The 26,570-nt window shown below is 50.1% G+C and overlaps 1 protein-coding gene across 1 annotated transcript in view; it reads right to left on the reverse strand.

The window, feature by feature from the left end:
- The window catches only part of TCERG1L (transcription elongation regulator 1 like), a 233,186-nt gene that overhangs the window by 58,051 nt on the left and 148,565 nt on the right, over window positions 1–26,570 (reverse strand). The window contains exons 5-6 of the mRNA XM_050805500.1: window positions 16,794–16,885; window positions 13,102–13,190 (exon numbers count right to left, since the gene is read on the reverse strand). Coding sequence (XP_050661457.1) covers window positions 13,102–13,190; window positions 16,794–16,885 — 181 coding nt within the window. The remainder of the gene's footprint in view (window positions 1–13,101; window positions 13,191–16,793; window positions 16,886–26,570) is intronic.

Here is a 26,570-nt window from a genome sequence, read left to right on the forward strand (position 1 = left end):
AGGTCAGGGATATCTGACCTCTGGGGCCTGCAGGGAGGCTGTGGGGTATGCATTTATGGTGCAGAACCCGGCTAGCATAGAAGTTTTTATTGAGTCTAAAGCTGAAGGTAATTACACGGTGCTGTAAATTATGCACAATTCAGCTACTGCATGAACTCTGCAGACAGTGTGGGCCAAAAGGGAACATAAGCCCAGGGCAGGGACTGACTCCTTTCCTCCAGACGCAGACCTGGTGATGGCCTCCTCCCCAGGTGGACCTGTGAGTGAGTGGGCCACATGCAGAGCCTGTTATTAGCTCCCCGCGAGGCCTGGGCTCTTCAGGAACGGTTAGGACATGGATGGTTTTACTAGTGTGACACTGGGCTCTGTCTCCCAGCACCCCCCTTGCAAGGAATGCAGTTAGAGTCATTGATGGGACCCTATTGCCAGCAGGAATGTAGGGAGTGAGGAAACCCTGAGCCCACCTCCTCATGCTGTATGTCTCATGCCCGGTGTGTCAGGACCAGAGCAAGCCCAGCTCTGGCCCCACATGGGCTTCAGAAGCTTCCATGACTGGACAGTGGCTGGAAAGGCAGCTCCAAGCCTGAAGCTCCTGGCAGCAAGAGGGCCCATTTCTAACAGTATTGCTTGGAACGTTTTTTCATGATGTTTTGCTGCAACTGGCCTCAGTGGCAAATCCTAGAAGCATCCTTGGCTCTCTGTGTTCCTCGCTAGCCACTTAAGACTTAAAACCTGTTGTGTAGACCCACGAAGGTCTCCTCAGGAGCCTGACCTCACCTGGAGAACACAGAACAACTCACTGTGACGTGGGTACAGCAGAGAGACCTGTTGACCACCATGTTTCCGGCAGGAGGCCATCCTGCCCCCACGGTTCTATGCACACCAGTGATCTGGGCATAGCACCCCAGCCTCCAACAGCCTCACCCAGAGCTGGGGGGATCTGTGTGCTCCTCTAGAGTCACTGAAGTGTGGGGATGCTCAGCCAAGGGCCAGATGCTCACTGAGGCATCTCCAGTTCACTAAGAGCTGCTAGGTGCAATGTCAGGCATTCATACTGCATTCCACAAGCAACAGGGCCATGGGAGAATTATCCGGAAGCCAGAGGTGTTGGGACACAGGCTCAGACTGGCTGAGTAGCCTCATCCAATCCCAACCCTCCCACTGGCTTGGGGAGCTTTCCTAACCTGGGAACTCACCAGCTTTCCTGAACACCTGGGGTGAGTCCTGATGAGGGCCAGAGGACAGGGGGAAGAAGAAGCTGAAAGAGGTGAGAGGATGACCCATTGCATGGCAGGGACCAGTAAGAGCTCTGTTCTGCCCACTGCAGAGTTTAAGGGAAACAGGACTTCAACTTTGGGCCCTGATAGCACATGTGGATCTCCTGTTACCCTGCACTAGGCTGAGGGCAGGTCAATGGCTGTATGAGTCCATTCTAACATTGCTATAAGGATATACCTGAGACTGGGTAATTTATAAAGAAAAGAGGTTTAACTGATTCATAGTTCCTCATGGCTGGGGAGGCCTCAGGAAACTTACAATCATGGCGGAAGACACCTCTTCACAGGGTGGCAGGAGAGAGGATGAGAGCCAGCAGGGGAAGTGCCAGACACTTATAAAACCATCAGATCTCATGAGAACTCACTCACTATCACAAGAACATCATGGGGGAAACCACTTCCATGATTCAATTACCTCCACCTGGTCCCACACTTGACATGTGGGGATTATGGGAATTATGATGAGGTGAGATTTGGGTGGGGACACAGAGCCAAACCATATCATTCTACCACTGGTCTCTCCCAAATCTCATGTCCTTTTCACATTTCAAAACCAATCATGCCTTTCCAACAGTCCTCCAAAGTCTTAATTAATTCCAGCATTAAACCAGAAGTCCAACTCCAAAGTCTCATCTGAGACAAAGCATATCCCTTCCACCTATGAGACTGTAAAATCAAAAGAAAGTTAGTTACTTCCAAGATACAAATGGGGGTACAGGCATTGGATAAATTCTCCCATACTAAATGGGAGACATTGGCTAAAACAAAGAGGCTATAGGCCCCACACAAGTCCAAAATCCAATAGGGCAGTCATTAAGCCTTAAAGTTCCAAAATGATATAATTTGACTCCACATCTCACATCCAAGTCATGCTGATGCAAGAGACATGCTCCCACAGCCTTGGGTAGGTCTTCCCCTATGGCTTTGCAGGGTACAGCCCCCTTCCTGGTTGTTTTCACGGTCTGGTGTTGAGTAATTGTGGCTTTTCCAGGTGCATGGTGCAAGCTGTAGGTGAATCTACCATTCTTGGTTCTGGAGGACAGTGGTCCTCTTCTCACAGCTCCACTAGGCAGTGCCCCAGTAGGGACTCTGTGTGGGGGCTATGACCCCACATTTCCCTTCTTCACTGCCCTAACAGAGGTTCTCCATGAAGGCTCTGCACCTGCAGCAAATTTCTGCCTGGACATCCAGGCATTTCCATACTTCTTCTGAAATCTAGGTGGAGGTTCCCAAACCTCAATTCTCGACTTCTGTGTACCCACAGGCTCAACACGTGAAAGCCACCAAGGCTTGGGGCTTGCACCTTCAGAAGCAATGGCCTCAGATATACCTTTGCCCCTTTTAGCCATGGCTGATGCTGAAGCAGCTAGGAAGCATGGCACCTTGTTCCAAGGCTGCACAGAGCAGGGGGACCCTCCTAGCACCCTCCAGGCCTGTAATGGCAGGAGTTGCCATGAAGGTCTCTGACATACCCTGGAGACAGTCTTCCCATTGTCTTGATGATTAACATTTGGTTCCTTGTTATTTATGCAAATTTCTGCAGCTGGCTTGAATTTCTCCCCAGAAAATGAGTTTTTCTTTTCTATCACATGGTCAGGCTGCAAATTTTCCAAACTGTTATGCTCTTCCTCCTCTTGACTGCTTTGCCACTTAGAAATTTCTTCCACCAGAAACCCTAAATCATCTCTCTCAAGTTCAAAGTTCCACAGACTCTAGGGCAGGGGCAAAGAGCTGCCAGTCTCTGCTAAAGCATAGAAATAGTGACCTCTACTCCAGTTCCCAACAAGTTCCTCATCTCCATCTGTGACCACCTCAGCCTGGACTTCATTATCTATATCACTATCGATGTTTTGGTCAAAGCCCTTCAACAAGTCTCTAGGAAATTCCAAACTTTCCCACATCGTCCAGTCTTCTGAGTCCTCCAAGTCGCTAGGAAGTTTCAAACTTTTCCACATTTTGCTGTCTTCTTCTGGGCCCTCCAAACTATTCCAGCCTCTTCTGTTACCCATTTCCAAAGTTGCTTCCACATTTTAAGGTATCCTTATAGCAGCACCCCATTCCTGGTAAGAATTTACTGTATTAGTCTATTCTCACAATGCTATAAGGAAATACCTGAGACTGGGTAATTTATAATGAAAAGAGGTTTAATTGATTCACAGTTCCACATGGCTGGGGAGGCCTCAGGAAACTTACAATCATGGCAGAAGGCACCTCTTCACAGGGTGGCAAGAGAGAGAATGAATGCCAGCAAAGGAAATGTCAGATGCTTATAAAACCATCAGATCTCATGAGAACTCACTCGCTATCATGAGAACAGCATGGGGGAAACTGCCCCCGTGATTCAATTACCTCCACCTGCTCCTGCCCTTGATACATGGGGATTACGGAGATTACAATTCGAGGTGAGATTTGGGAGGGGACACAGAGCCAAACCATATCAGTGGGTCTGGGCGGGTGAATTCATTAAGGGGTCCTGGGCAGGCGTCAGTGTTAGTGGGCCTGGGAAGAGGTGCAGCAGAGTTGAGAGTCCCACTGAAGACTCCCAGACACTAGGCTGAGTGGTGTATGAGGATGCTAGGTGTATGGCCTCTTCTAGCAGAGGGAGGAAAGTACAAGGCTGCCTGGCTTAGACTCATCTCCAGTCAGGGCAGCAGGACCCACCTGAATTTCCCCGGATGTCCTACTTTCCACAGAAAACCAAAGCACATTCACCAAAGGCCAGGGCAGTGTGAGGAAGCTGGATTCCCTTGCTCCTCTGCTGGGCCACTCACCCTAAGCCCCATGTGCTCATTCCCTAGAGAATCAAATGCACTGAGACCCTAGAAACCTGTGTTCCAGAGTCCTGGTGGAATGCTCCAGGCGGCCCTATCCACTGGGCCTCATCATTTTCTCATCGACTTTCTGAGGGATTTTCCCAGCTGGCCTCTAGCTTTGCTGTTAACTTAAGAAAGAGCTTTACATTTGGGGACTTATATTTATTCAGCCAAATTTTCCCCAGATCCTAGGCCAGCGTTTGTTGTAAGTGCAGTGCCTAGGGATGCACTGACTCTAGGTCCCTGGTTCTCAGATGCAGAGACGCCCAAGGTGCATCCCCATGCTGGGAGCAGCTAGCACAGCATCCTGGAATGTCCCAAAGTGTGAGGAAACAGCTCCCAATTCCCAGCGAGGAGTGGAGCTAATTAGGACTTGGTAAGAGATTACACCCAGGAGGAGGCCGAGCGATGGCAACTAACACGCCACCCATTTATATCCAGGCCACAAAGAGCCCAGCTCCTGAGCCCTGGGGAAATGCATGGAGTTGAACCAGAGCGGGTAGCTGGTAAGTAAACGCAGTTCCCCCGGAGAAATCCACCCATCCACTCGTTACGGTTGGCTTCCACTAGACAGAGCCAGCTGTAACACGCGGAATTGATTTTATGTACCATTTTATGCCCATTCTAAGTAATATGCATGTGTTCCCCTCCTTTAATCACACTTTATAATTTCTGGATACCTGCCATATTCCCTTTTCTCTCTAACTGTCCCCATATCCCAGAGGATATAGTTAGTGCATCAGAGTTATTTAAGTCTGGTTCAGTACATCCACACCAAGCAGCTGCAATATCTGAAGACCTGGGTTTCACTGAACGAACACTGAGGTTGTTGCTTTGTCATATGAAAGGATTCCCACACTCATCCTGCAAATAGCAGGACCCCAAGCTTCAAAATCAGCTGGCTGGTGGGGAGGGAATGCATCCCTCCCAGTCCCCCACTCCACAGAGGCTCTCCCTGTCTCCATCTATCTTTCATCCCTGAGTGCCCTGTGCCAGGAGCATCCTTGGGGATGGACAGAGCCACACACACAGGGCTGAGCTCTCAGAATGAAAGGGCTGCGCCCAGTGCCCTTTGCCATCTTCTCTCCCTCTCCTAGTCCCTCCCCACCTTTTCTGGGGTTTTGTATCTGGGAAGGGCCTGACCTGGGCAGGACTGAGTGGCCCAGGCCCATCCACCTGGCAGCTGCGTGAGGAACTAGGGCTTATAAGGACTTCAGGAGGAGTGTGTGGAGACCTCCCTCCCGCCTTTCTTCCCTCCTGAGTAGGTTCTCCAGCCCAGCCGTGTCTGGTCATGGTTCCCACCACCACCAACCCTTAATTTGAGAAGAAGGTACAGATATGCAAGACAAGGACACGAACATGCACAGATGTGCTGTTCTGGGGCCGCAGGGGCAGCCTGGGCCGGGCACCTGCCAAGTGACCATGTGGCCTCTCCGCTTCAGGCCATGGGTCGTCTCGCTATCCTTTCTCGAAAGTTGATCCGGCTTGTGACGTTCTAGACAGAAGGTGCTCCAGGCGCTGGTGCCTGCGGCACGGTGAGTCCAGGAGCCTGGGGACACGACCTCAGCCTCCCGAGAGCACAGGCTTCCCTACTTCCTCCTTTGAGGTAAAAAGACACCAGGAAATAGCACCAGAGAGAGGCTGGAAGTGAGACGGCGGACAAGCTGGGTGAGGACGTCCCTGCACTGCACCAACAACGGTGGCTTCTTGGCTGAAAACAAAATTCCCCTTGCCCTGGGCTTAGGTGTCTGTGCTCCTAAAGGCATCACTGTTAACTTCTTGGCATAACTCTTAAAAGATTTTACCAATCCATCTTTAGTTATTTCACATAAACGGATTTTGTCATTGTTAAATAATGAGCCACAGGGAAAGACCATTATTCCATAGTCATGTTGAGCCGAGGCCACTCGGGGCCCTGCCAGCTCTGTCCAGCCTTGCAGCGCAGACGCAAACCCCCGGAGTCTTGCCGGGAGGGCAGCCTCTGGCCCAGACAGCCTCTGAGAACATAGGTTTCTGCCGAGAGCTGGGCTCTACCCGGGCTGGGGGCTGCCAAGAGAGCCAGTCTTTATGGAGCTGGAAAGGGGTGTCACCCTGCTCTTGCACCCAGCAGAGTCCCAGCTTTCTTTAAACCCAGGGACTCATCCGATTTCTGATCTCCCCACCAGTCGCCAGTCGAAGATGGATAAAACTGCTACCTGCCCCATAGAGGCAGCGGGCTGACAGCACGTCCGGGAGTCGGTGGCTGCCTGGGGATGAAAGCAAGGTAGCCTGAGGACCAGGGAAAATCAGCCCAGAGGGAACTGGAGGTGGCACTGCCCATGGCCCACCCCCCACTCCATGAGCTGCTCCCTCCAGACCTCTCAAATGTGAGCTAAATGGCAGCTTCCCCGCCAACTCCTCCTCCCTCACTAAACCACACTGACATTTACTTCAACATTAGAGTCCCTTCCTCGACAAGTGACACCTCCTGTCCCTTCTCTGACATAATAAAAGACTCAATTATGCAAAAGGGCTGAAGTGACATTTGGTTTCTCTTAAGTACTACTCAGTCAAGGAAGACCGACGCGATGTCCCTCAGCCTAGCGAGTGCAACCGCAAGTCAGGGGACAGTGCACCAGAGAAACTGACTCAGTCTGATGTGACCGAGCCCCGCATCTCTCTTAATCACCATAATTTCTAATCACCTTTTTCTTCGTGAACACCATCCAAATGTATGATGTCTTGGGAAACTTTTCCTTTCTTTTTGGAAAAGTTCTACCAACTTCATCTCAGAACATGATTTTGATACTAGTTTTTCAAAAGTCAAACATGCTCAATACCTGTATTTAGAAAATCCAGATAAACAATTTTAAAATATCATGCCCAATAAATAATTATGAACTAATACAAAAAGATGTTACCCACAGGTACTGAAATATAAAATGAAGTCAGAATTAAGGACAAGTCATTAGCGTAAAATCAGGAGAACCAAAGCGTATCCCTGGGATTTGAAAATACAAAACAGCCCTTTGAAAGATGCTCACACCTACAACAGTTCACAAATCACATTTCTAGGAGGGTGCCTGCCCGCGGCTCTTACCTCTCCAAGGCAGAAATGCAGAATCAGCCGCTGGCTTTTGGACTGGACACATTTACTAACATCAGAGGAATGCACCATACTCACTTTGATAATGTGCCCCGTACTTCTTACCTTTCAATGACTTTTGCCTCTTAGGATAAAATGTGAATCAGCTTTGCTAGAAAGTGGTGCCTTCTGACACTGTCAGCTCCCTAAAGTGCACTTTCATACCTTTCCAAGCCATCTTAGAAAGAACTTTGATCTGTGCTACTAACAGACCATGACATAAGACCTGCAGTGTAGCAATCTGCATTTTTTAGGAAATAATATAATGTTAAAACCAATATTTAATATAGAGTTTTTAATTTTTACAAAAAATAGCTAACTACTTGTAAATCTATAGTCTTTTAAATAATTTTAAGATGCTGATTAATCATAGTTTTTGACATTTATTGTCATTTAACCCAAAAGCTATGGATTTTACACTTTGTCGAGCAATTACTATTGAAATTTTCCCATGTCATCAACTCTCTAAAAACCTTTTTATTGCCAGTAAGTGGGAGTGGTTTAATTCCCTCAAAATTACTATTTGTGTCTAAAGCCAAATCGCAAAAAAAGAAGATATAGAAATTCCTAAGGAGACTAATATAATGCTATTCTACTGTTAACACGCCTGAACGTTTAAAGAAGATTTGAAAAAAAAGTAATTCAAATTCCATTGCAACTATTACCATGACACCTTCTCCAGAGGAGGATCGGATTTCACCTTGTATGAAAGTAAATGCATGGTCTTCAATTCCTTTATCCTCCTTAAAATACCATGCCAGGGACATGGTATCCTTGAAACTACCCAGCAGGAGAATGCGGAATAGGTTTTCAGATAGCAGAGTTGGCTACAGAAGTTACTATGAACTTCGACACCAATTTTAATGGTTAAACTGGCCCAGGCCGTTAGACAAGAGTGGGTAGATGGCCCTTCATTTTTATTCCGGTCAGGGTGTTAATTTTCCATTTCTCAAGAGCTTAGCATTACATTAATGCCTTCAAGGAGGCCCTGCGTCTGGCCACTTCTCGGCAGTGAGAAGAGCAGAGAGAATCCCACATAGTTAAGAATAGCTAAGGATGCCGCCCGTCTACTGCTGGCATTCCGTATAGATTCACTGAGCTCTAGCAGGGGGCATCAGCTCCTGCGGGGAACTGGAGAAACATCACCCTCTGCTCTCATCACTTTTAAACCAGTTTCTACCACCTCATTGCTTTCTAAGATGCTTTCCCCAGAGCAGACGCAAATCAGAAAAACGCTGGAGGAGTTTCACCTTTGAAAGTGAGTTTCTTCCCTGTAACTGCACAGAGGAGATGGAGGGTCTTATTCACTCTGCTGTCTTCTCAAACACTCCATTTCTCAGCCCCCGTTTTATTCAAAATGTATTTAATAACTACATGAAAAAGTTAACCAAGAGTAAGACTAATTTGATTTTTGTTGCAGATGTGTTGAGTGGATTCCAAAACTCCTTACCTCCTTATCATCCCAATTCCAGCTGCCCCCAGATGGCTCTGTGATATGCAAGAGGAACTCTTTCTGAGAATACTTTAGCCCAGTCTGCTTGGCTGGTCCACCTATGTGGAACCTTCTAGAAGCCAGGTTTCCTTAGGAGAAGGTTGAGGTCTATACTTACGTAGACAGCGGAGCTAATTCTGGGATCTGGCCTGAGCTGGCAGCCTGGACCACCACCCCTGCCTGGCTGAAGGTGGCCTGGTCTCTGACTGCCAAGTGGACCATTGCAAAGAGGATGCGCGGTCACGGGACGGACAGAAGGAGACTCCCTGAGACACGGGCAGCAAGCTCTGGGCTTGGCCATGAGAGGGAGGAGAGTCACCTGGAGCCATCGGAACTTCCTCCGCTGCCGTGCCTGCTAACCCCGCCACCAGTTCAACTGACAGTGCCGGTGGGGTCCCCCAGGTGACCGTGAACTGGCCTTCTAAGACCTGACCCCTGCCCACCATCCTTCCCACCTACTTCCACTGCAGCCCCAAACCCCAAGCACAAGACCTTTTCCTGCTTTACACTCGGCCAAGATGACCTTCTGCGGGGCAGGCAGGTTCTCACTCGCGGTTGGGGGCCTCAGCAAGAAAAGGGGCAGTGCGTCCTGGGGAAAGGGCTGTTTCTGTCAGCTCAGGGCAAACAGGCAAACTACACTGTGCCCTGCCAGCCATGTGCCAGAGCCTTACAGAGCACTGTGGGCTTGACCTCTCAGTCTAAGCGTTCCGTAGCTGAGATGAAGACCAAGGAGCTCATCTATTTGGGCAGGGATGGGCTGTTGTGCTTCTGGTAGAAGCTGTCACTGGGGCCTCTCCCCAATGCCTCCTTAGTCCTGGGGGCTCTGCCAAGCTCCTGCTGAGACCCCCTGTGGTCTTCTTAGAAAGTTCAAGGCGGCCACAGTGTCTGAGACATTCTCTGTCTGGGCAAAGACACCCTTTCTAAGCATGGGTTGTTTCAAATGGGTGAGGGAAAATGAGACAGATGACAGAGCCCCACTCCTGTCCCTGGAGCTCCCAGTGTGTCTCCGTGAGACCCTGGCTGACTCCGGGGAAAGGCTGACTGCTAGCAAATCTCTATAAGCAAGACAGCAGCAGATAATTCAGCTAATCAAGTGAAATAGGCATAGACCCACCCCCCAACCCCACCCCACAGTGGAGAGAGCTTTCCCTAGACGCAGGTTGCAGTGTGAGGAGAGAGTGCTGTTCCCAGGCCTGTGTGCATCATGCTGACATGAGTGAGGATGTCACATCACGAGGCACACAAAGCCCTCCTTGACAGAGCACACGGCCACGGGAGAAGCTGAGATCTGGAGTGACCCCCTCACTCTGCAATGTCGAGGGTGCCCCCACTTTTAAGGATATGTGCCAACCCACTCTCTGAGGTCTGATGGCGGTCTGCCAATACATCCGTATTCCAACAGCTGCTCAAACAAGCCTAGGCTCTCTCTCCATTCAGGTGGGGCCGAGGTTAGACTAAACATGAAACGAGACATGCAGTGAAGCATCAGCTACCTCTCCATCCTTCTATGATACTGCACAGGTCCCAGCAGGCAAAGCCTAGATCTGATTCAAGCAGTGTGCTCCCAGCGTGAAGCTTCTCCGTCCACTCGCAGGTGTTCGCTCCTCTTGTAACACAGGAGGCGCCCCCTGGGGCTCCTTGGATATTTCCCTCTTGCCCTCATGCTTGCCAGTTAAAGATGACATGGCCAGGAACCCACACTGCCCCTCCGCCGTAGTGGCACCAGTCACTGTGCAGACCAGGAAGGCCTGTAGGTCCCGTGGGACCTTGGCCGTCCTTCCTCTGTGATCCCAGGCCCAAGTCCTCACCTACCTTTCCTCAAGCCCGTGGCCCTACACCCCGCCACTCCCTCTGACCGCAGCCACCCTTACCTCCCATCCCCAGCACCCCCCATTCATTCCCTCATCTGCAAGTACCCCGGGCTTAGCTGCTCCACGCTCAGAAACCCACGAGGACCCGCTAAGTCCTCGTCCTGCGTGGGGTCCGCCCTCCCATGTGGACCAAGCTCCCTCGTTCTGCTCCTGTGCCGAACCTCTACTGCCGCAGGGATAGTGTGCTTTCAGGTGTGATCACACAGCAACCAACAGACTCCCCTACCTATCCACGATTCATCGGCAAAGACCCACGACTGGGAGGGGAGTGCAGCAGCCAGGGAACCGTTCTGATTTGCTGGATCCCACGAAGCCTTGCTCATGGTAACACAATATCGCTGGAGAAGAAAGCCGCAGCTTTCACAGTGAGAAGGCTCTAGTGCTCAAGGTCAAGTCTTCCGGATCCCTGCAACCCCCAGGGGAGCCTGGCGGAAGCTGTGTGAGGATTCCACAGGGTCTCGGGGAATGTTTCCCAATCCCGCAGTGCAATGTGCAGCAGTTTGCCTGCCTTGGAGACATCGGAGAGTTTGCTTGTAGAAGCTCTCAAACAGTTTGTGGCATCGTCAAATGGACGTGCAGTCATGTGCCGCACAGTGACATTTCTTTCAGCCACAAACCGACAACACATACCATGGTGGTCCCATCCAATTATAATACCGAATTTTACCATACCCTCTCTACGTTGGGATGTGTTTAGACACACACATCTCCACCACTGTGTCACAACTGCCTCCATGCAGTCAGCACCACACGGTCTGCAGCCTGGGAGCCACGGACTACGCCATGCAGCCTGGGCTTGCGGGAGTCCATGCCACCAGGCCCGTGTGAGAGTACCCTGTGATGTGCACAAAAGGATGTCAGATGCCACTGCCCGAGGATGCGTTTCCAGAACATAGCCCTGTCGTTAAGCAGCACAGAGATGTATATGGTCTTTGTTCCAGATGATTCCTGACACAGAGCTTCCCAAACTCTTAGAATTTCCTGAGCAAGGACAAGTCCCTGACCGTGCCTGAGGCTGTACAAAGGAAATGATTTCAGGATGCCTGAGTAGCTTCGGGGAGGGTGCTGGTCTCCAGAGACACCAACCGCATGACCAAACGGTTGCCACTTTCGGCCCTGCCCAACCCTCTGAGTCCTCTCACTTGGCCGATGATTTCATCAGTCATGCCTATGTAGTTACATCTCTGCTAAAGTTCTAAAACAATGAGGTTCCGAGCTTTTCCAGGCTGGTGAACGCTGCAGCACTGGGAGGGTGGCTCGGGGGAGGCCCAGAAGCTCAGTCAGGTCCATACCTTACCCTGAGCACTGCTTCCACTGGCTGCTCCTGAATGGTATCCTTGATAAGACAAATGTAATGCCAACTAAAGTGCTTCCTGAGTTCTGCGAGTTGTCCTAGCAAATCACCACTGAAGTGGAGAGGAAGTCATGGGAACCCCAAATCTGTGGTCAGCTGGGCAGACGTATGGGCAGCTGGGGGACCCCATTTGCAGCCAATGTCTAAAGCAGGGCAGCCTGAGGGACTGAGCCCCAGCCTGTGGGGTTTGACACTAACTCCCACTAATTAGCATCAGAATTGACTTAAATTGTAAGGGTTGGAGAATGGGTGGTTGGAAAACAGCACAATATTAGTACAAGGAGGCCTTATCCCGAGGCACTCCCAGGGTGCAGAGGAGCTTTAGCTACAAATGGAAGGCTGGAGGCGCTGGGTGCCTGCCACCGACACTGACCATGGCATACAAGGCAGGGGTGCCAGTTTGTCCAGATTGGAACCAAGTTCACCCTAAAAATCAGAGGGTCAGGGGACAGCACAGCAGGCCCGGTCATCAGGGACATGCTCACTCACTATGCAAGGCTGGTAGGGGCCCTGCGCTCCTTAGCTGGCTGCTTTCTGTACCTGGCTGGCACATTGAGCTGACACAAGTGGTTGCTATTTCTGTTCTTTAAATTAGCTGTTCCTCCCAGCTGTATACTGCACTCTCATCTTCAGGCTTTAAACTTAATTTTTACTGTAATAACCTTTTATTCTGCTTCCAAATGACTCCATTATAAAAGGGCATTTTAAAAAACCAAAGACTGTGGCTCCCTCGTGGAGGGTGTCTGGAGCGTGGCATACTCCGAGAGCAGGCAGCCACGCAGGGCGACAGAGAGAACAGCCACGTCTTTAATTAATAGCCATTCGGTTACGATTCTTCTTGGAGTGGAGGGAAAACAGATCTTTTGAAGTGTAAGGCATGCTACACTTTCTTCAGCCACTGCCTTTCGCTGATAGACATGCAACAGCATTATCATTTTAATACATACGCACAAATAGATCAGAGCAGGATAGTTCACCACTTAAATGCTATGTTTTTCTTTCTGCAGAATGTGACCACAGTGCAGAATTATACCTGCCAGGAGCTGCAAGTTCATTTTTTTAAGGCACAGGATGCCTGAGAAACATGCAGTGTCTCTCTGGTGACATCGGACAAATGCCAGGACCAGACAACGCCATTGCTAGTGGCTCTTGGGCTTTGGGGTGTCTTACCAGGGGGATCCGGGCACTGGGGTGGAGGCCACTGGCCTGTTGCCTCTGGCTGTGCTGTCCTCTCCTCCCCCCAGCATCGGTGGAGGTTCCTTTCAACAGAAGGAGACAGGAGAATGACTTTTAATTTTAAACACTCATCTTCAATTACAAGCACGGAAGGGAGGAATAAACAAATCTCCTGCAGGCAGGCTGCTGATAGTAGCCCCGAGATAATGACCTCAGCGCAGCAGTGCCTGGGCTGGGAGGTTCTGCCAGGAACACGGAATCAGTGCAGAGCAGCCTGGGTAGAATCACCCGGACAAAGGCACCCCTCATTGTCCCAAGCTGTCTAAGCTGCCTGCTTTTCCAGAAGCAGAGATGGTCAGAGGCAGCCAAGAGAGGGCATCTGAGGTCTGATGTCTTTGGGACAGAAAATCTCACTGGCTTCATCCCCAGAAATGAGCTGACCCGGCAGTGGGAGTCACTGTGCCATGAAAACAACAGCATTTAGTGGCAGAGAGCCTCAAAGCTGGGGTTGCCACATCCTGGTCCCATTAAGTCAGGAGGAAGCAACAAACCCATATTCCTCAATAATGACTCTGCCACACAGAGTGCGGTTCCTTCCCAGGCTCCCGCCTTTCCTGACCATCCAGCTGGGGGCAGGGCTCATGGGGGCTGTTTTGCATCCTGGGGATGATTCTGATTCTGATGCTTGGTTGGTCCACGTTTCCATTAAGAAATAAGAATGTTTGAAATGCCGGGCGCAGTGGCTCACGCCTGTAATCCCAGCACTTTGGGAGGCTGAGGTGGGCAGATCATGAGGTCAAGAGATCCAGATCATCCTGACCAACATGGTGAAACCCCGTCTTTACTAAAAATACAAAAATTAGCTGGGTGTGGTGTGCGCACCTGTAGTCCCAGGTACTCGGAAGACTGAGGCAGGAGAATCGCTTGAACCTGGGAGGCGGAGGTTGCAGTGAGCCGAGATCGTGCCACTACTGCACTCCAGCCTGGATGACAGAGTGAGACTCTGTCTCAAAAAAAAAAAAAAAAAAAAGAAAGAAAGAAAGAAAATTTATCACCTAGAATAAAATGAAGATTTATGTCCTAAAATTAAAAAGAGAGAAAAATAAGCTATGGTTGGGACACTTGATCAGTATTCACTAGGAATAAAATTTGGAGAAAAATAAAAGTTGCTTGAGATTTAAAAATACGGTCCATCATAACTCTAACATAAACAGAGGCCCACAATTCAGATGAATTCCTTTAGCCATATTGATGTATGACAGACAGCAGATCTTACTGGGCAGAAAGAACCAAATTCTTGCCGGTAGAACCATATATCACAAAGAGAAATAAAAAAAAAAAATAAGGAGGTATCAGCACAATCTTTGAAGGCTGTAAGAAAGAAATGAATTCACATGAAGTATAATAAATTCTCATGTGAGAAACTTTTTCCTTTTTTCCTCTTCCAGCTGTTTCCATGGTTTTAATCTCAAACTTCGAATGCTCTGATAGATTATGTCCTCTCTCTGGGAAAATTAGGTGGGATTAAAAGATACCAACGCCTTATTCAAAGCAGCAATCTGGTTCTGAGCTGAGAATGTCAGGTGTAATTAGAATACTCGATTCATCAAAAAAATGGCACATCATCCTAAAAGTTTAGCATCTCTGTTTCTACCGTTGTTGATATTGGCACTTTATGAGGTAGTGGAGGTGGGAAGATGATTAACCATTCGACCAACCAAAACTAAATGAAGTCAATGCTCCAAAGTCCTCCTGGGGAGCTCCCAGTGCAACATCAGCCATGCTTAGGAGGCTGGGGATGCTGTGACAAAGCCCAGCACATGTGGGTCCCTGAGGGCTGCGCTGGGCCAGGGCCCATCTGCACTATGTCAGCTGCTTTCAAACAGAGTGCTTAGGAAGGAAAGTGCTAAATTACGGAGGCACAGAAACATAAGATTAGAACAAAAATTAAAAGAATCTCGAGGGTCTATAAGAGACAATGGTGAGATAAAGCCCAAACGAGTAAGTCTCTCTAATGTGACAGTTTGGTAGAACCATGGAAAACAGAGTGAAGTTGTGTCTTGGTGACCGAGTTATCCAGAGTGAGTGGCCCATGTTGAGAGATGCCAGCCCAGAAGGGAGGACAAGAAACACGGAGATTAAAGTGCTCAGCCAGAAGGATCTTGCACGGTCTCCAGCGTGAGGGTGAACCTGGGAAGGGCATCTTCTCGAACATCATGCAAGGGACTACAGGAAGAAAGGAGTGGTCTGTTTCATGTACGTTCATCCTGGCATTTTGGTATTTTACACATGATTTGTAATGTATATTATAACATTATCCTTAAGTTTGTAAGTTTACGAATAAAATTTTTATAGATTTTCTAGTAGCACGAAAAACCTTTGTTTCTTGTGAGAAAATAAGGTCAGGATAACTAATTGCCATAACGGAGCATTCAGAAACACTTTTCTCAAAAAATATATATTAAGACTAGAGCTTATATTACCAATCCAATTAGAAAAACTAGGGGGGACTTCATTATGAAGTTAATTGAACAACAGAAACTCACCAAGAAGTCTGTGAGTGGTAGATTACCTCAGCTAATTATTCAAGCAAATAGAGTAGGATGTAATTTGTGATGGGGACTAACGTTTAAATTTGGCAAGGCTGGGGTTCTCTACTGCTAATTACCGAGGTCTTCTCCATGAGATGCATGCTGGTTATGATTTCCTGTTGGCGATATAAACAGCTAATCATGGTATAAAACTCTTGTCCCACGCTGAAGTCATAAAAGTGAATTAGACTCGAAGAACTGCGTGATGGAGAAAGGAGTTATTTAAGGCACTAGAAAGGCTATCTGTGTAATTAACATGTAATTCTGGCCTGGATGTTAATCTGGAAAAATCGGAAAAATCATACCTCAGAGGGCAAAAGTTTAATTTGCACTAACATGTGTGATCAATTTTCACCACTGAACACCCGCACCGATGACTGAGGAGGAGACGTGAACAACAGGGCGACTACATCCTGCAAGAACTCAGAGGAGACACGGAAGCAAAACCAGGGAGAACAGAAAGCTTGCAGTGTGACTTCAGGCAGAGAAATACCTTGGAAAGGTGAAGTAAGAGAGAACGTTGACAAGTAACTGAGTCCCACCAGCATCTTCAGTGTATTTGACAGATGAGAGCAAATTAAGTGTGATTTGTGATTTTGAAATGCAGTAATAAAAGTGACTCCCTTGGGTTATTGAGAGGAAGGACTGTACTATTAAAAACATGAAATGCTTCAAATGCACTGTCCTGGTCAGTCTTTAAAATGCCATTTGGCAAACCAGTGAAGAGAAAGACCTGAAATTAGGATGAGAGCGTTGGCTTTTCTTTCCTCTTGCCTAAGTGCTGTCTGAGTTTGACTAACTTGTGTGTCTTCTCTTCCTTCTGAAAATGGACAAAGTTCAAATGGAAGCCAAAGCCTTTCCCAACAGGGTCCCCCAGGGAGCTCTAGACCCAGATCGGGCAGGACCAGCAAGGGCTGCATCCCTGCTCTCCAGGCCTCACCTGGCCCCTTCAGTGCCAGGTCCTGTTGCTTCACACAGCAGATGTCAGTCATTTCACAAACACCGTATAGCAAACGAGCATGAGGGTGTCCTGGCCCTGGATCTCCACACCCAGGGTTTTGTGTCTTTAACACACACATGAGCCCCGAAACTGACCTTGTCTTCTTTGTCCCCAGCCCGGCTCTTCTTCTGGGCCCGCAGCATCAGGGCAGGTGGGCGGGCCACTCGGCCCCGCTCTGTCCTTGTATCTGTTGGGCCAAAGAAGCTGTCGTTAACATTTCATTTGTCACAGTAGTTTGGAAAACCTAAGCAATCAAAGACCAAATGTGGCCCTGAAGATTCGAATTGATCGGTAGACCCTGTGCATTCCACAGGAAAGTGACATTGCCCTGTCCTTGGGTTGAAGTCTAGTGACAAAGTTCTCATCCCAAAGTGAGGATGCACCTGACGATGGGTTTGCAGGGGCCAGAGGCCTGGGCACACACATGCACCCCTGGACTCCCTGGCCCAACCTCCTGGCATCCTCTCCCGTGCCTGTGTGTCCCCGCAGTGTCCCCTCCGTCCCGGACCCGGGCAGTGCCCACCCCGTCCCGGACTCGGGCAGTGTCCACCCCATCCCGGACTCGGGCAGTGTCCACCCCGTCCCGGACTCGGGCAGTGTTCCACCCCGTCCCGGACTCGGGCAGTGTCCACCCCGTCCCGGACTCGGGCAGTGTCCACTCCGTCCCGGACTCGGGCAGTGTTCACTCCGTCCCGGACTCGGGCAGTGTCCACTCCGTCCTGGACTCAGCCTCTTGGAGAAGGACAAGCAGGAAACAAGTCCAAAACGGGGTGGCCCAAGACTTGGCTGTTGTCCACCTGGTGACAATCACCAGGGTGAGGCCATGACAGCTCTCACCACTCCCAGCCCAGTGGGCCCAGGATGGGAGTGCTGTGCCCAGGCGTGTGAGTGTCTCGGGGCTGCTCTCTCACATTCTGGGGCCCCCAGTGCTCTGGGAAGTCAGCAGCCTCCTCCAGTGATGTCAACCTGCCCCCTGTGAACTGGGCCACTTGAGTCACGGATGAATAGGACACAGGCCCTTCCCAAGAAGGACAAAGGGCCAGTGTAGGACAGAAGAACCAGCCTTGCTGAGGCTCTGCCAGCTGGTGGCCATGATGGGCTGCCCTTGGTCCTGGCCCTGCCAAGGGGACAGGAGGGGCTCTGTGCAGACCACACCACGAGTGACCATGGCTTACTGGCCACCATGGTGGGCCCTGGCTTTTCCAGGGGGCCAGATCCACAGCACTTTGAAAAGTACTTGTTTCAGGGGAGGAAGGGATTCTGCAAATTCCCAACAACTGTTCCATTTTTGTCTTATCCAAAAGTGTCTATCTAAGTCTCAAAATTTTGCAAGTAGATTCAGGGTAAAACAGGAAAGCAAGGTTGAGCACTGTTTAATACCAAGAATAAAAAGAAGGACCCAAACCATCTAACCACACACCAACCTAAAACAATAGATAAGTTCTCAAAGGAAAGCCCTGGCGGGGTCTCATGCGTGTGAAGGGCAGGGCCCTTGGGAAGCAGAGATTTGTTTAGCTTGATCCAGAGCTCCAGACTAGACAGTGCAGTCAGGGAGGCCGGGTATGTTCCTTCCTGGCAGAAGGGAGGGTCGGGAATTCATGTAAATCACTTTATGCATGTGTGCACACAACACACAGGAGCGTATATGCACACACACATAGAAAGGATGTCCCGTGGCCCCTTCAAGTCACATGTCTGTGCTTGAAGGAAGTGAAAGGCAAGACTGGGGGTCCCACTGGCACACCCCACCTTCTAGCCTTTCCTCCTTGACCCCTGCAAACTGGGGCCCCTCTGCAGCTCCTGGAAGGAGAACTGCATAGCTCCGCATGGGGCCGGCAGTCACGCCGTCCGTGGGCATTGGCACCCATCTGCCTTGCAGCTGTAGAGCCAGGTGGTCTGCAAGGCATCCCTCCCCAGAGCCCTTGGGAGGAAGCCCCTTATTAGTTAGGGTTGGGTCAGTTGGCAGATTTATTTCAGATGTGGGGCAGCAACACTGAGGCAGTCTAGATGTGGCCCAGAGACCCCATCCCCGGAGGTGCTGAGTCCGGACGAGGCAGAAGCACAGCATTCTACCCCCGGCTCCCCTCCATCCAGTGAGCCGGTGGAAGAAGGCCCAGCCTGTCTACCACTGTCACTCTGCACCGGGCCCTGGCCTGCAGGCTCTCCCCAGGGCTGGGTGGCTGTTCTGCCCTTAGTGCAGGCTGCTGGCAAACAGGCTGAGCAGGGATCCCTGAGGGCACCGGCCTCCTCCATCATTGCCACTCTACGAGGGTGTCCACACAGAGTCTACACGGCACACTTCTCCCTCACAAGAGGCCTGCCAAGGCTGACCACAGGGCTCCCATACAGCCATGACCACCCCAAGAGACGCCCTCCGGCCTGGCAGCTCTGTGCGTGGGTCTATTTCAAGGATGGCCTTGGGAAAGGGACTATCGGCTTTTCACTGAACCGGGTAACCAAGCCCGAGTCAAGAAAAGATTTCAGGGCAGTGGAAATATTTTACTGTCACTCAGGAAGAGAAGCAGGGTCCCTGAATTGCACTAAGATTTCCGGAACTCTGTAAGAATCACTCCCAGAGGCCATTCCTTGTCGAGGTGCAGTGGTCACCAAGCAGCCCGGACACTGGATCTCTGTCCTGATCCTGCAGGGCCATCCTGCCCCACCCCATCTCCGCCTCCTCATCTACAAGAGGGGATTAGCGGGTCACTACCTCTACACCACAGAAAGGGGCTAGTAGATGGGGACACAGCCACGCCCTAGGGAACCCTCGTCAAAAACCCGGGGCTCTGTCCTTCTGCCTCCATCCTGCAGCCACCAGAAGCAGCCCCCTGATTGAGGGACAAGGGGGCACACAAAGGAAGCTGAGCCCACCCTTCCCCTGCCCTCACAGACCCAACACAAAGCAGGCCCAAGTGACGGGAAGAGGGAAGTTAAACCTGGTGATTGGATGATCCAACACTCCACATATCTCACTATTGCACCCCACATATGTCACTACTGCACCCCACATATCTCACTACTGCACCCCACATATCTCACTACTGCACCCCACATATCTCACTACTGCACCCCACGTATCTCACTACTGCACCCCACGTATCTCACTACTGCACCCCACGTATCTCACTACTGCTCTCCACGTATCTCACTACTGCTCTCCACGTATCTCACTACTGCACCCCACGTATCTCACTACTGCTCTCCACGTATCTCACTACTGCACCCCACATATGTCACTACTGCACCCCACATATCTCACTACTGCACCCCACATATCTCACTACTGCTCTCCACGTATCTCACTACTGCACCCCACGTATCTCACTACTGCACCCCACGTATCTCACTACTGCTCTCCACGTATCTCACTACTGCTCTCCACGTATCTCACTACTGCACCCCACGTATCTCACTACTGCTCTCCACGTATCTCACTACTGCTCTCCACGTATCTCACTACTGCACCCCACGTATCTCACTACTGCACCCCACGTATCTCACTACTGCACCCCACATATCTCACTACTGCTCTCCACGTATCTCACTACTGCACCCCACATATCTCACTACTACTCTCCACATATCTCACTACTGCACCCCACATATCTCACTACTGCACCCCACATATCTCACTACTGCACCCCACATATCTCACTACTGCTCTCCACATATCTCACTACTACACCCCACATATGTCACTACTGAACCCCACATATCTCACTACTGCACCCCACATATCTCACTACTGCTCTGAGACCTATTTTTTGACTGGATATGAGTGGATGGCTTTTTACTACCTAAGAATGTGCCATAAATGAATTGTTTTAAATTTTATCTAAAGTACAGCAAAGAGCAAGTCCCAGGGAGGAAATCTGGAGGGGTCGTGCATGGAAAGCTGAGCTTGTGTGTTAATTTTATGCCATACACTCTATGTTTTCAACATGGCAGGTGCCTATAAAACACACAGCAATCACAGTAGCTGAAATGTGTGTCTGTATCTTCTATGAGCAGGTAAATAAATATGCATTGTGAAAAACTGTGTTAAGAAAACGCAGCCTGCAAGGAGGGCGTAAGCCCGTAATACTGTTCTCAAATAGGGACAGCGTTGCCTAGTTTATTCCCCATTACCTTGATAAAACATATTAAGGTATTTTTCATATTGAAAACAGTTGATCTTTGTAAAAATCAGATCTTAAAGTCTGGCTTTTGAGATAAACGGATTTACACTGCTCCTCGTGAGTGCTTCTTGGAGAATATATTGTTGATGATCATTTTAAAGCCCCTAATCATAGACACATACCCCCAGAATACCTGTGACAAATGTGTGTGCCTTGCCCTAAATACTTTTCTTAATAACCAGCACTCTTTAACAGTCATTGATTTTGCAGGTACCTTGGAGGTGCGTGGGTGGCACCAGGGGCTCACACACATAACTGGGTCTGCGTCTCAGCCATTCCACCGTGGAAGTGCTTATTCTACGGCTCTCCGGGGGCCACTTCTGGGGTCCACTCTGAGATGCTTAAGTACTCTTTGCTTTGGGCCTCTCCACAAACTCTGATGATGTTGTCATAAAATCCTCCCTTGAGTGGCAGGGAGAACTAGTTTATGGAGGAAAATCAACAAGTTGTAAGACTATGGGCGCTGAAGTACTTCGGGGAGCATGCCATACATTTCCACCCTCCAAGAGAGGCATGGCGGTAATACCTTTCTGTGCAATGCCTCTATTGATCAAACCCAACTCTGAGATGTGAAGTGCTCCCCAGTGGCCTTCAATGTAATTTCCCTCCTGGCAGTGATGAGAGACAAAGAGAACTGAGAAGGTCGCATGGAAGTCTGGAAGGAAGCAAAAAAGGCTGTGCTAAAAACACCCACGTCAGTCAGCTGACAAGCATGTATTTACTGCTCTTACACAATCCAGCACAACGCTCCTTGCTGGTGGGGAAGAAGTGAGAGGATGCACTGTGAGCAATTAGACACTCCTTTCTCTAAGGGCTGCAGGGATTGGTGAGGGCGTCCAGCAGAAAAGTATTCAACACCAGCCCCTTGAAATCAAATGGGGCAACGAAATATCTCTTTAAGAAAAGTGTGGAGGCCGGACACTGTGGCTCACACCTGTAGTCCCAGCACTTTGGAAGCCTGAGGTGGATGGATCACAAGGTCAAGAGTTCAAGACCAGCCTGGCCAAGATGGTGAAACCCTGTCTCTAATAAAAATACAAAAATTAGCTGGGCGTGGTGGCAAGCACCTGTAATCCCAACTACTCAGGAGGCTGAAGCAGAGAATTGCTTGAACCTGGGAGGCGAAGGTGACAGTGAGCTGAGATCACCACTGCATTCCAGCCTGGGCGACAGAGCAAGACTCCATCTCAAACAAAAACAAACAAACAAACAAACAAAAACAAAAAAAAAGAAAGAAAACTGTGGAAAGAAAAACTGTGTCCTATCTCCTGGGCAAGACTTAGCTTCAGAAACTCTTGGAGCTCAGCAATCAATTCGCCATGTTTCCCTGAAAGAAGGGGGAGCTGGGTTTGCTTGTGCCTGACCTAGGGTCAGGGTCCTGGAAGCTTTTCCATATTGCGCTTTTAAGTCATTAATCCAGGCCCGAGGCACCTGTTCTCCTCAACTGCCCGGAAGGTGAAGACTCAAAGGTATCATCATCACCTGGGGTCAGGCCTCAGCTCAAAGGTGGCACCAGGACGCAGGTCCAGTCGATGGCATGTCGTGTAGTCATCACACACCTGAAGACCAGCAAATGCTTCTTACATTGAATGAAGCATCAGGAATTGATTTATTTATTTATTTTTTATTTAGAGAAGGGGTGTCACTCTGTCATCCAGGCTGGAGTGGGTTCACTGCAACCTTCAAGTGATTCTCCTGCCTCAGCCTCCCGAGTAGCTGAGATTACAGGCATGTGTCACCACAACCGGCTAGTTTTTGTATTTTTAGTAGAGATGGGGTTTCACCATGTTGGCCAGGCTGGTCTCGAACGCCTGACCTCAGGTGATCTGCCCACCTCAGCCTCCCAAAGTGCTGGGATTACAGACGTGAGCCCCTGAGCCCGCCTGAATGATATTTTAATCTTGCCTACTGCCTCCCTAGAAGCACCTTTCTAAAATAATTTCCAAGACGCTGAGATAAAGTAGGCACAATGATCTCTTTTTACAACTGAGAAAAGCAGATTAGGTGAGCATTTTCTAGATTATAAAGTAACCCAGTAGGGAGGGTAGAAATTATCTATTTAACTGGTACTGAGCTCCTTTGAAGAATTTGATAATAAAATAAGGGGAAAATACAATTTATGCTGAAGATAATAAAAATGACACGCTCAGGGCCCGTTGTATATGGTCCTACATGAGGCGTGGTGACGGCATTGATTTTCCGAGTCGGCCTCTTCAATGAGAATCAAAGCATCTAAGGGAACCCTGTCCCTGAGAAGGTGCCTGCGTTCGGTCTTCATGCTGAGTGCCAGATTCACAAGAGCTGCCAGCCCCGGAGGAAGGCGGAAGGAGGAGAGACACAGATTTCAGGGGTTAAAAACAAGAGAAGCCCAGGGGCCGGAGGGGCACTTGAATGGAAGGGGTGCCATGTCATGCAGGGAACGTTGGTGGCAGCTGGGAGCACAGAGGCACGGCCTGGAGGTGTCTTTTTAAAACCCCTTCTCCAGGGCGTGCCCCTCTAGACAGAACCTGGCACAGTGTCCTCCAGATGATGTCAGGAAAGCCAAATCCCACTGGTGAGGAGCTGGTGAAAGGGGAGACTGTGCAGCTACCTGTCGCTCCCCCTGGTAGCTCAGGACTGGGAAGGAGGGAGGGGGTAGTGGAGCAAACCCCTCAAGAAGCCCCTCCCCCAACAGGGCTTTTGACTGCCACAGGAGGGGCTGGAGTCGGAGTGGCAGGTACTCCCTAGGTTTCCGGAAGAGCCAGGGTTCTCTGGTCCATCCCCACATCTCACCAGGGGATGTATAGGTGGTGGCCTCGATCCCCCTTAGTGTGTGCTGCACAGACCTGCTCACCTGCCCAGAATATAAGGCCACAGTCAGATGCCTGCTGCCGCCTCAGGAGGACAGCACTGGGGGCTGCCAGCACTGGGGCAGGAGGGCGGGGGCACCTCTGACAGAGCACCACAGCCCAGCACACAGGACGAGCCCAGCATGAAGCCCAGCCACACATGCTGAAACCCCACAGTGGGGCCATTTCCCTGGGAGCCTCCTTGAAGCCGGTGCAGGTCTTCCCGGGTCCTGCTCAGTAGGCCAGGAGGATGCCAGCTGGCTGGGTTGCTGTGCAGTTGGAGACGACTCAGGTCAGCCAGGGCTCCAGAGGTCCCCCGTGGGGGCTGGGCTATGAGCAGGGCCCACGGCTGCAGCTCCACCTGCCTCTCCCTCTCACCCGCCTGTTCCCCAGCAAAGGCTGGCTCCTGAGATCCCAGAGCACCTCACTCAACTCCACTATAAACGGAGATAATTTTCATACAAACAGCAAATCATTTCTGAGTCCTCCTAAATTTTTCATAGGTAGTGATTTCACAGAGTTGACAAGCTGCAGAGAACTAATTTTCCATCCATTTTTAACATCCTGAACTTCCCTTTGCAAGAACAAAGGGTTGTAAAATGCTCAGACCAGAGAACCAGAGCGTGGCTTCCTCCACAAGAAGGGGTCTCAGGACTGAGACGCAACTCCACCTTTTAACAGGACTCAGCCCTACAATGAGAATTTGCCTCATCATGGGACTCCACCCCTGCAACCTGAATCCATCCTGGAACCTGAACCCACCCCTCTAATAGGACCCCACCCCTGCAACCTGAACCCACCCCTCTAATAGGACCCCACCCCTGCAACCTGAACCCACCCCTCTAATAGGACTCCACCCCTGTCATTGGTCTCTGTCCTCCATACCCAGCCAGAGTCCAGATTTTCTCTGTGGGCTCTGTCTGACCAGCAGATCTGTTTGACCAGCAAGAGAGAATCTGGTGCCACCACTAGACAGAATGGCCTGGGGAGGTGGTGGGACATTTTCACCAGCGTGATCCAGGGCCTGGGGCACCCTGCTTCTCTGATGAAGGCAGGCTTCCGACAGAGAGGCCAACTCCAGGTGGGAGATGCAGGAAGTGCTGCACCCGGCAGAGTGAGCTTTGGGATCTGAGGGTAACAGGAGTGGGGATGACGACACCAGCACCCTGGTTGTCAGCGGAAGGCAGCGAGGAGAGCCTAGTGCCTGCCTCACCTGGTGCAGCATGCCTGCACGGAGGCCTGCCTGTAGGGAGGCATGTCAGGGCCTGTGGGGAAAACTAGCTTCAATGCGCTGTCCCTCCAAGAGAGCTACTCCCAAGTCACCAGGGCACTGCAGCCCACCCCAGGGGCAGGCTTGTCCCGCTCGGTCCAGAGGAAACTGACACCTGAGTCCCAGCTGTGCCCAGGGAGGGAGCCACAGAGCCAGCTCCCTGCCCACCTCTGACCTCAATACAGGTGTGTTTAATGAGTAAATGAATGAGCTGATGGGGAGTTCCACGCAATTCACAAATTACGCTCAAAGTTCTCATCTTTATCCAAAAGCAGGGATGTTAAAAGCAAAAGAGACATATTAAACCAGACAATTTGTATAAGAAATGAAATAAAAATTCCAAGCACTCTTGTGTCAGGTACATAGTGAGCGAAGTAGGACTTTACCCCAACCTTGGACCAAGAAAAGAAGAGATGACTAAATGGAGGAGGAGGAGAAGGTGGAGGCTGGGACAGAGACAGAAACGAAGACAGGGATTGAGACAGAGGTACAGATAGGAAGCAGGGAGGAAGGCAGTAGAGATTCATGTGAACTTGTAACCATCATTTAAAACATTTTCCTGAAACCTTTTTTCAAAGCATAAATCCATTTCACAGTACCAGGCTGAGTTATTTAAGCAACGCCCACCTTTCAAGGCAGTGCGGGAATTACAGCTGCCAACAGACGGAGAGCTTCAGTCTGCCGCTCTGCCAAGCCCTCCGGGTGCTAGAGCAAGCACCCAGCAGTAGGTGTTCCTCCAAATGGGTTGTCACGAAAGTCACAGCTGGGCTGAAGACTGCTGTTACTCTGGGTGCTTGAGCTGGATCAGGGGCTCTGGTGCCCATCCAAGAGGGCAATGCTGCACACACAGATACCCATGCACACACATAGAGAAGCATGCACACACAGACACGTGTACACACACGGAGATAGGCACACACACCAAGAAACATGCACACACAGAGACGTGTGCACACACACAGAGACATGTGTACACACACGGAGATAGGCACACACACCAAGAAACATACACACACAGAGACATGTGCACACACAGACATGTGTACACACACAGAGATAGGCACACACAAAGAGATACGTGTACACACACCAAAACATGTGTGCACACACAGAGACAAGTGCACACACATCGAGACATGTGTATACACATAGAGATGTGTGAACATACACCAAGACACACGGACACACACAGACATGGGCACACACACAGAGACACATGAACACACAGATAAATGTACACACAGAGACACATGCACACACAGACATATGTACACACAGAGACACATGGACACACACAGACAGGTGTACACACATAGAGACACATGCACACACACAGACACATGCACACACAAGCACACACATATGAAGAGACACACACGTACACTACACACACACAGGCACACGCATGCCCACACAGACACAAAGCAAAGCTTGTGTCTGATGATGGCTTTTCGGCCACCTGTCACAGCGGATAAAGGCATTGCTCACAAGCTCACTACTGAGCTCTGCCACTCTGTACACTCCGTGTGCCAGAAAAGAATGGAAGAAAAACTGACACATGTACATAAACGTGAACAAGCAAAATGTCTGTATTGT

Source organism: Macaca thibetana, chromosome 9 (assembly GCF_024542745.1).
Source record: "Macaca thibetana thibetana isolate TM-01 chromosome 9, ASM2454274v1, whole genome shotgun sequence".
Classification (NCBI taxonomy): Eukaryota; Metazoa; Chordata; class Mammalia; order Primates; family Cercopithecidae; genus Macaca; species Macaca thibetana.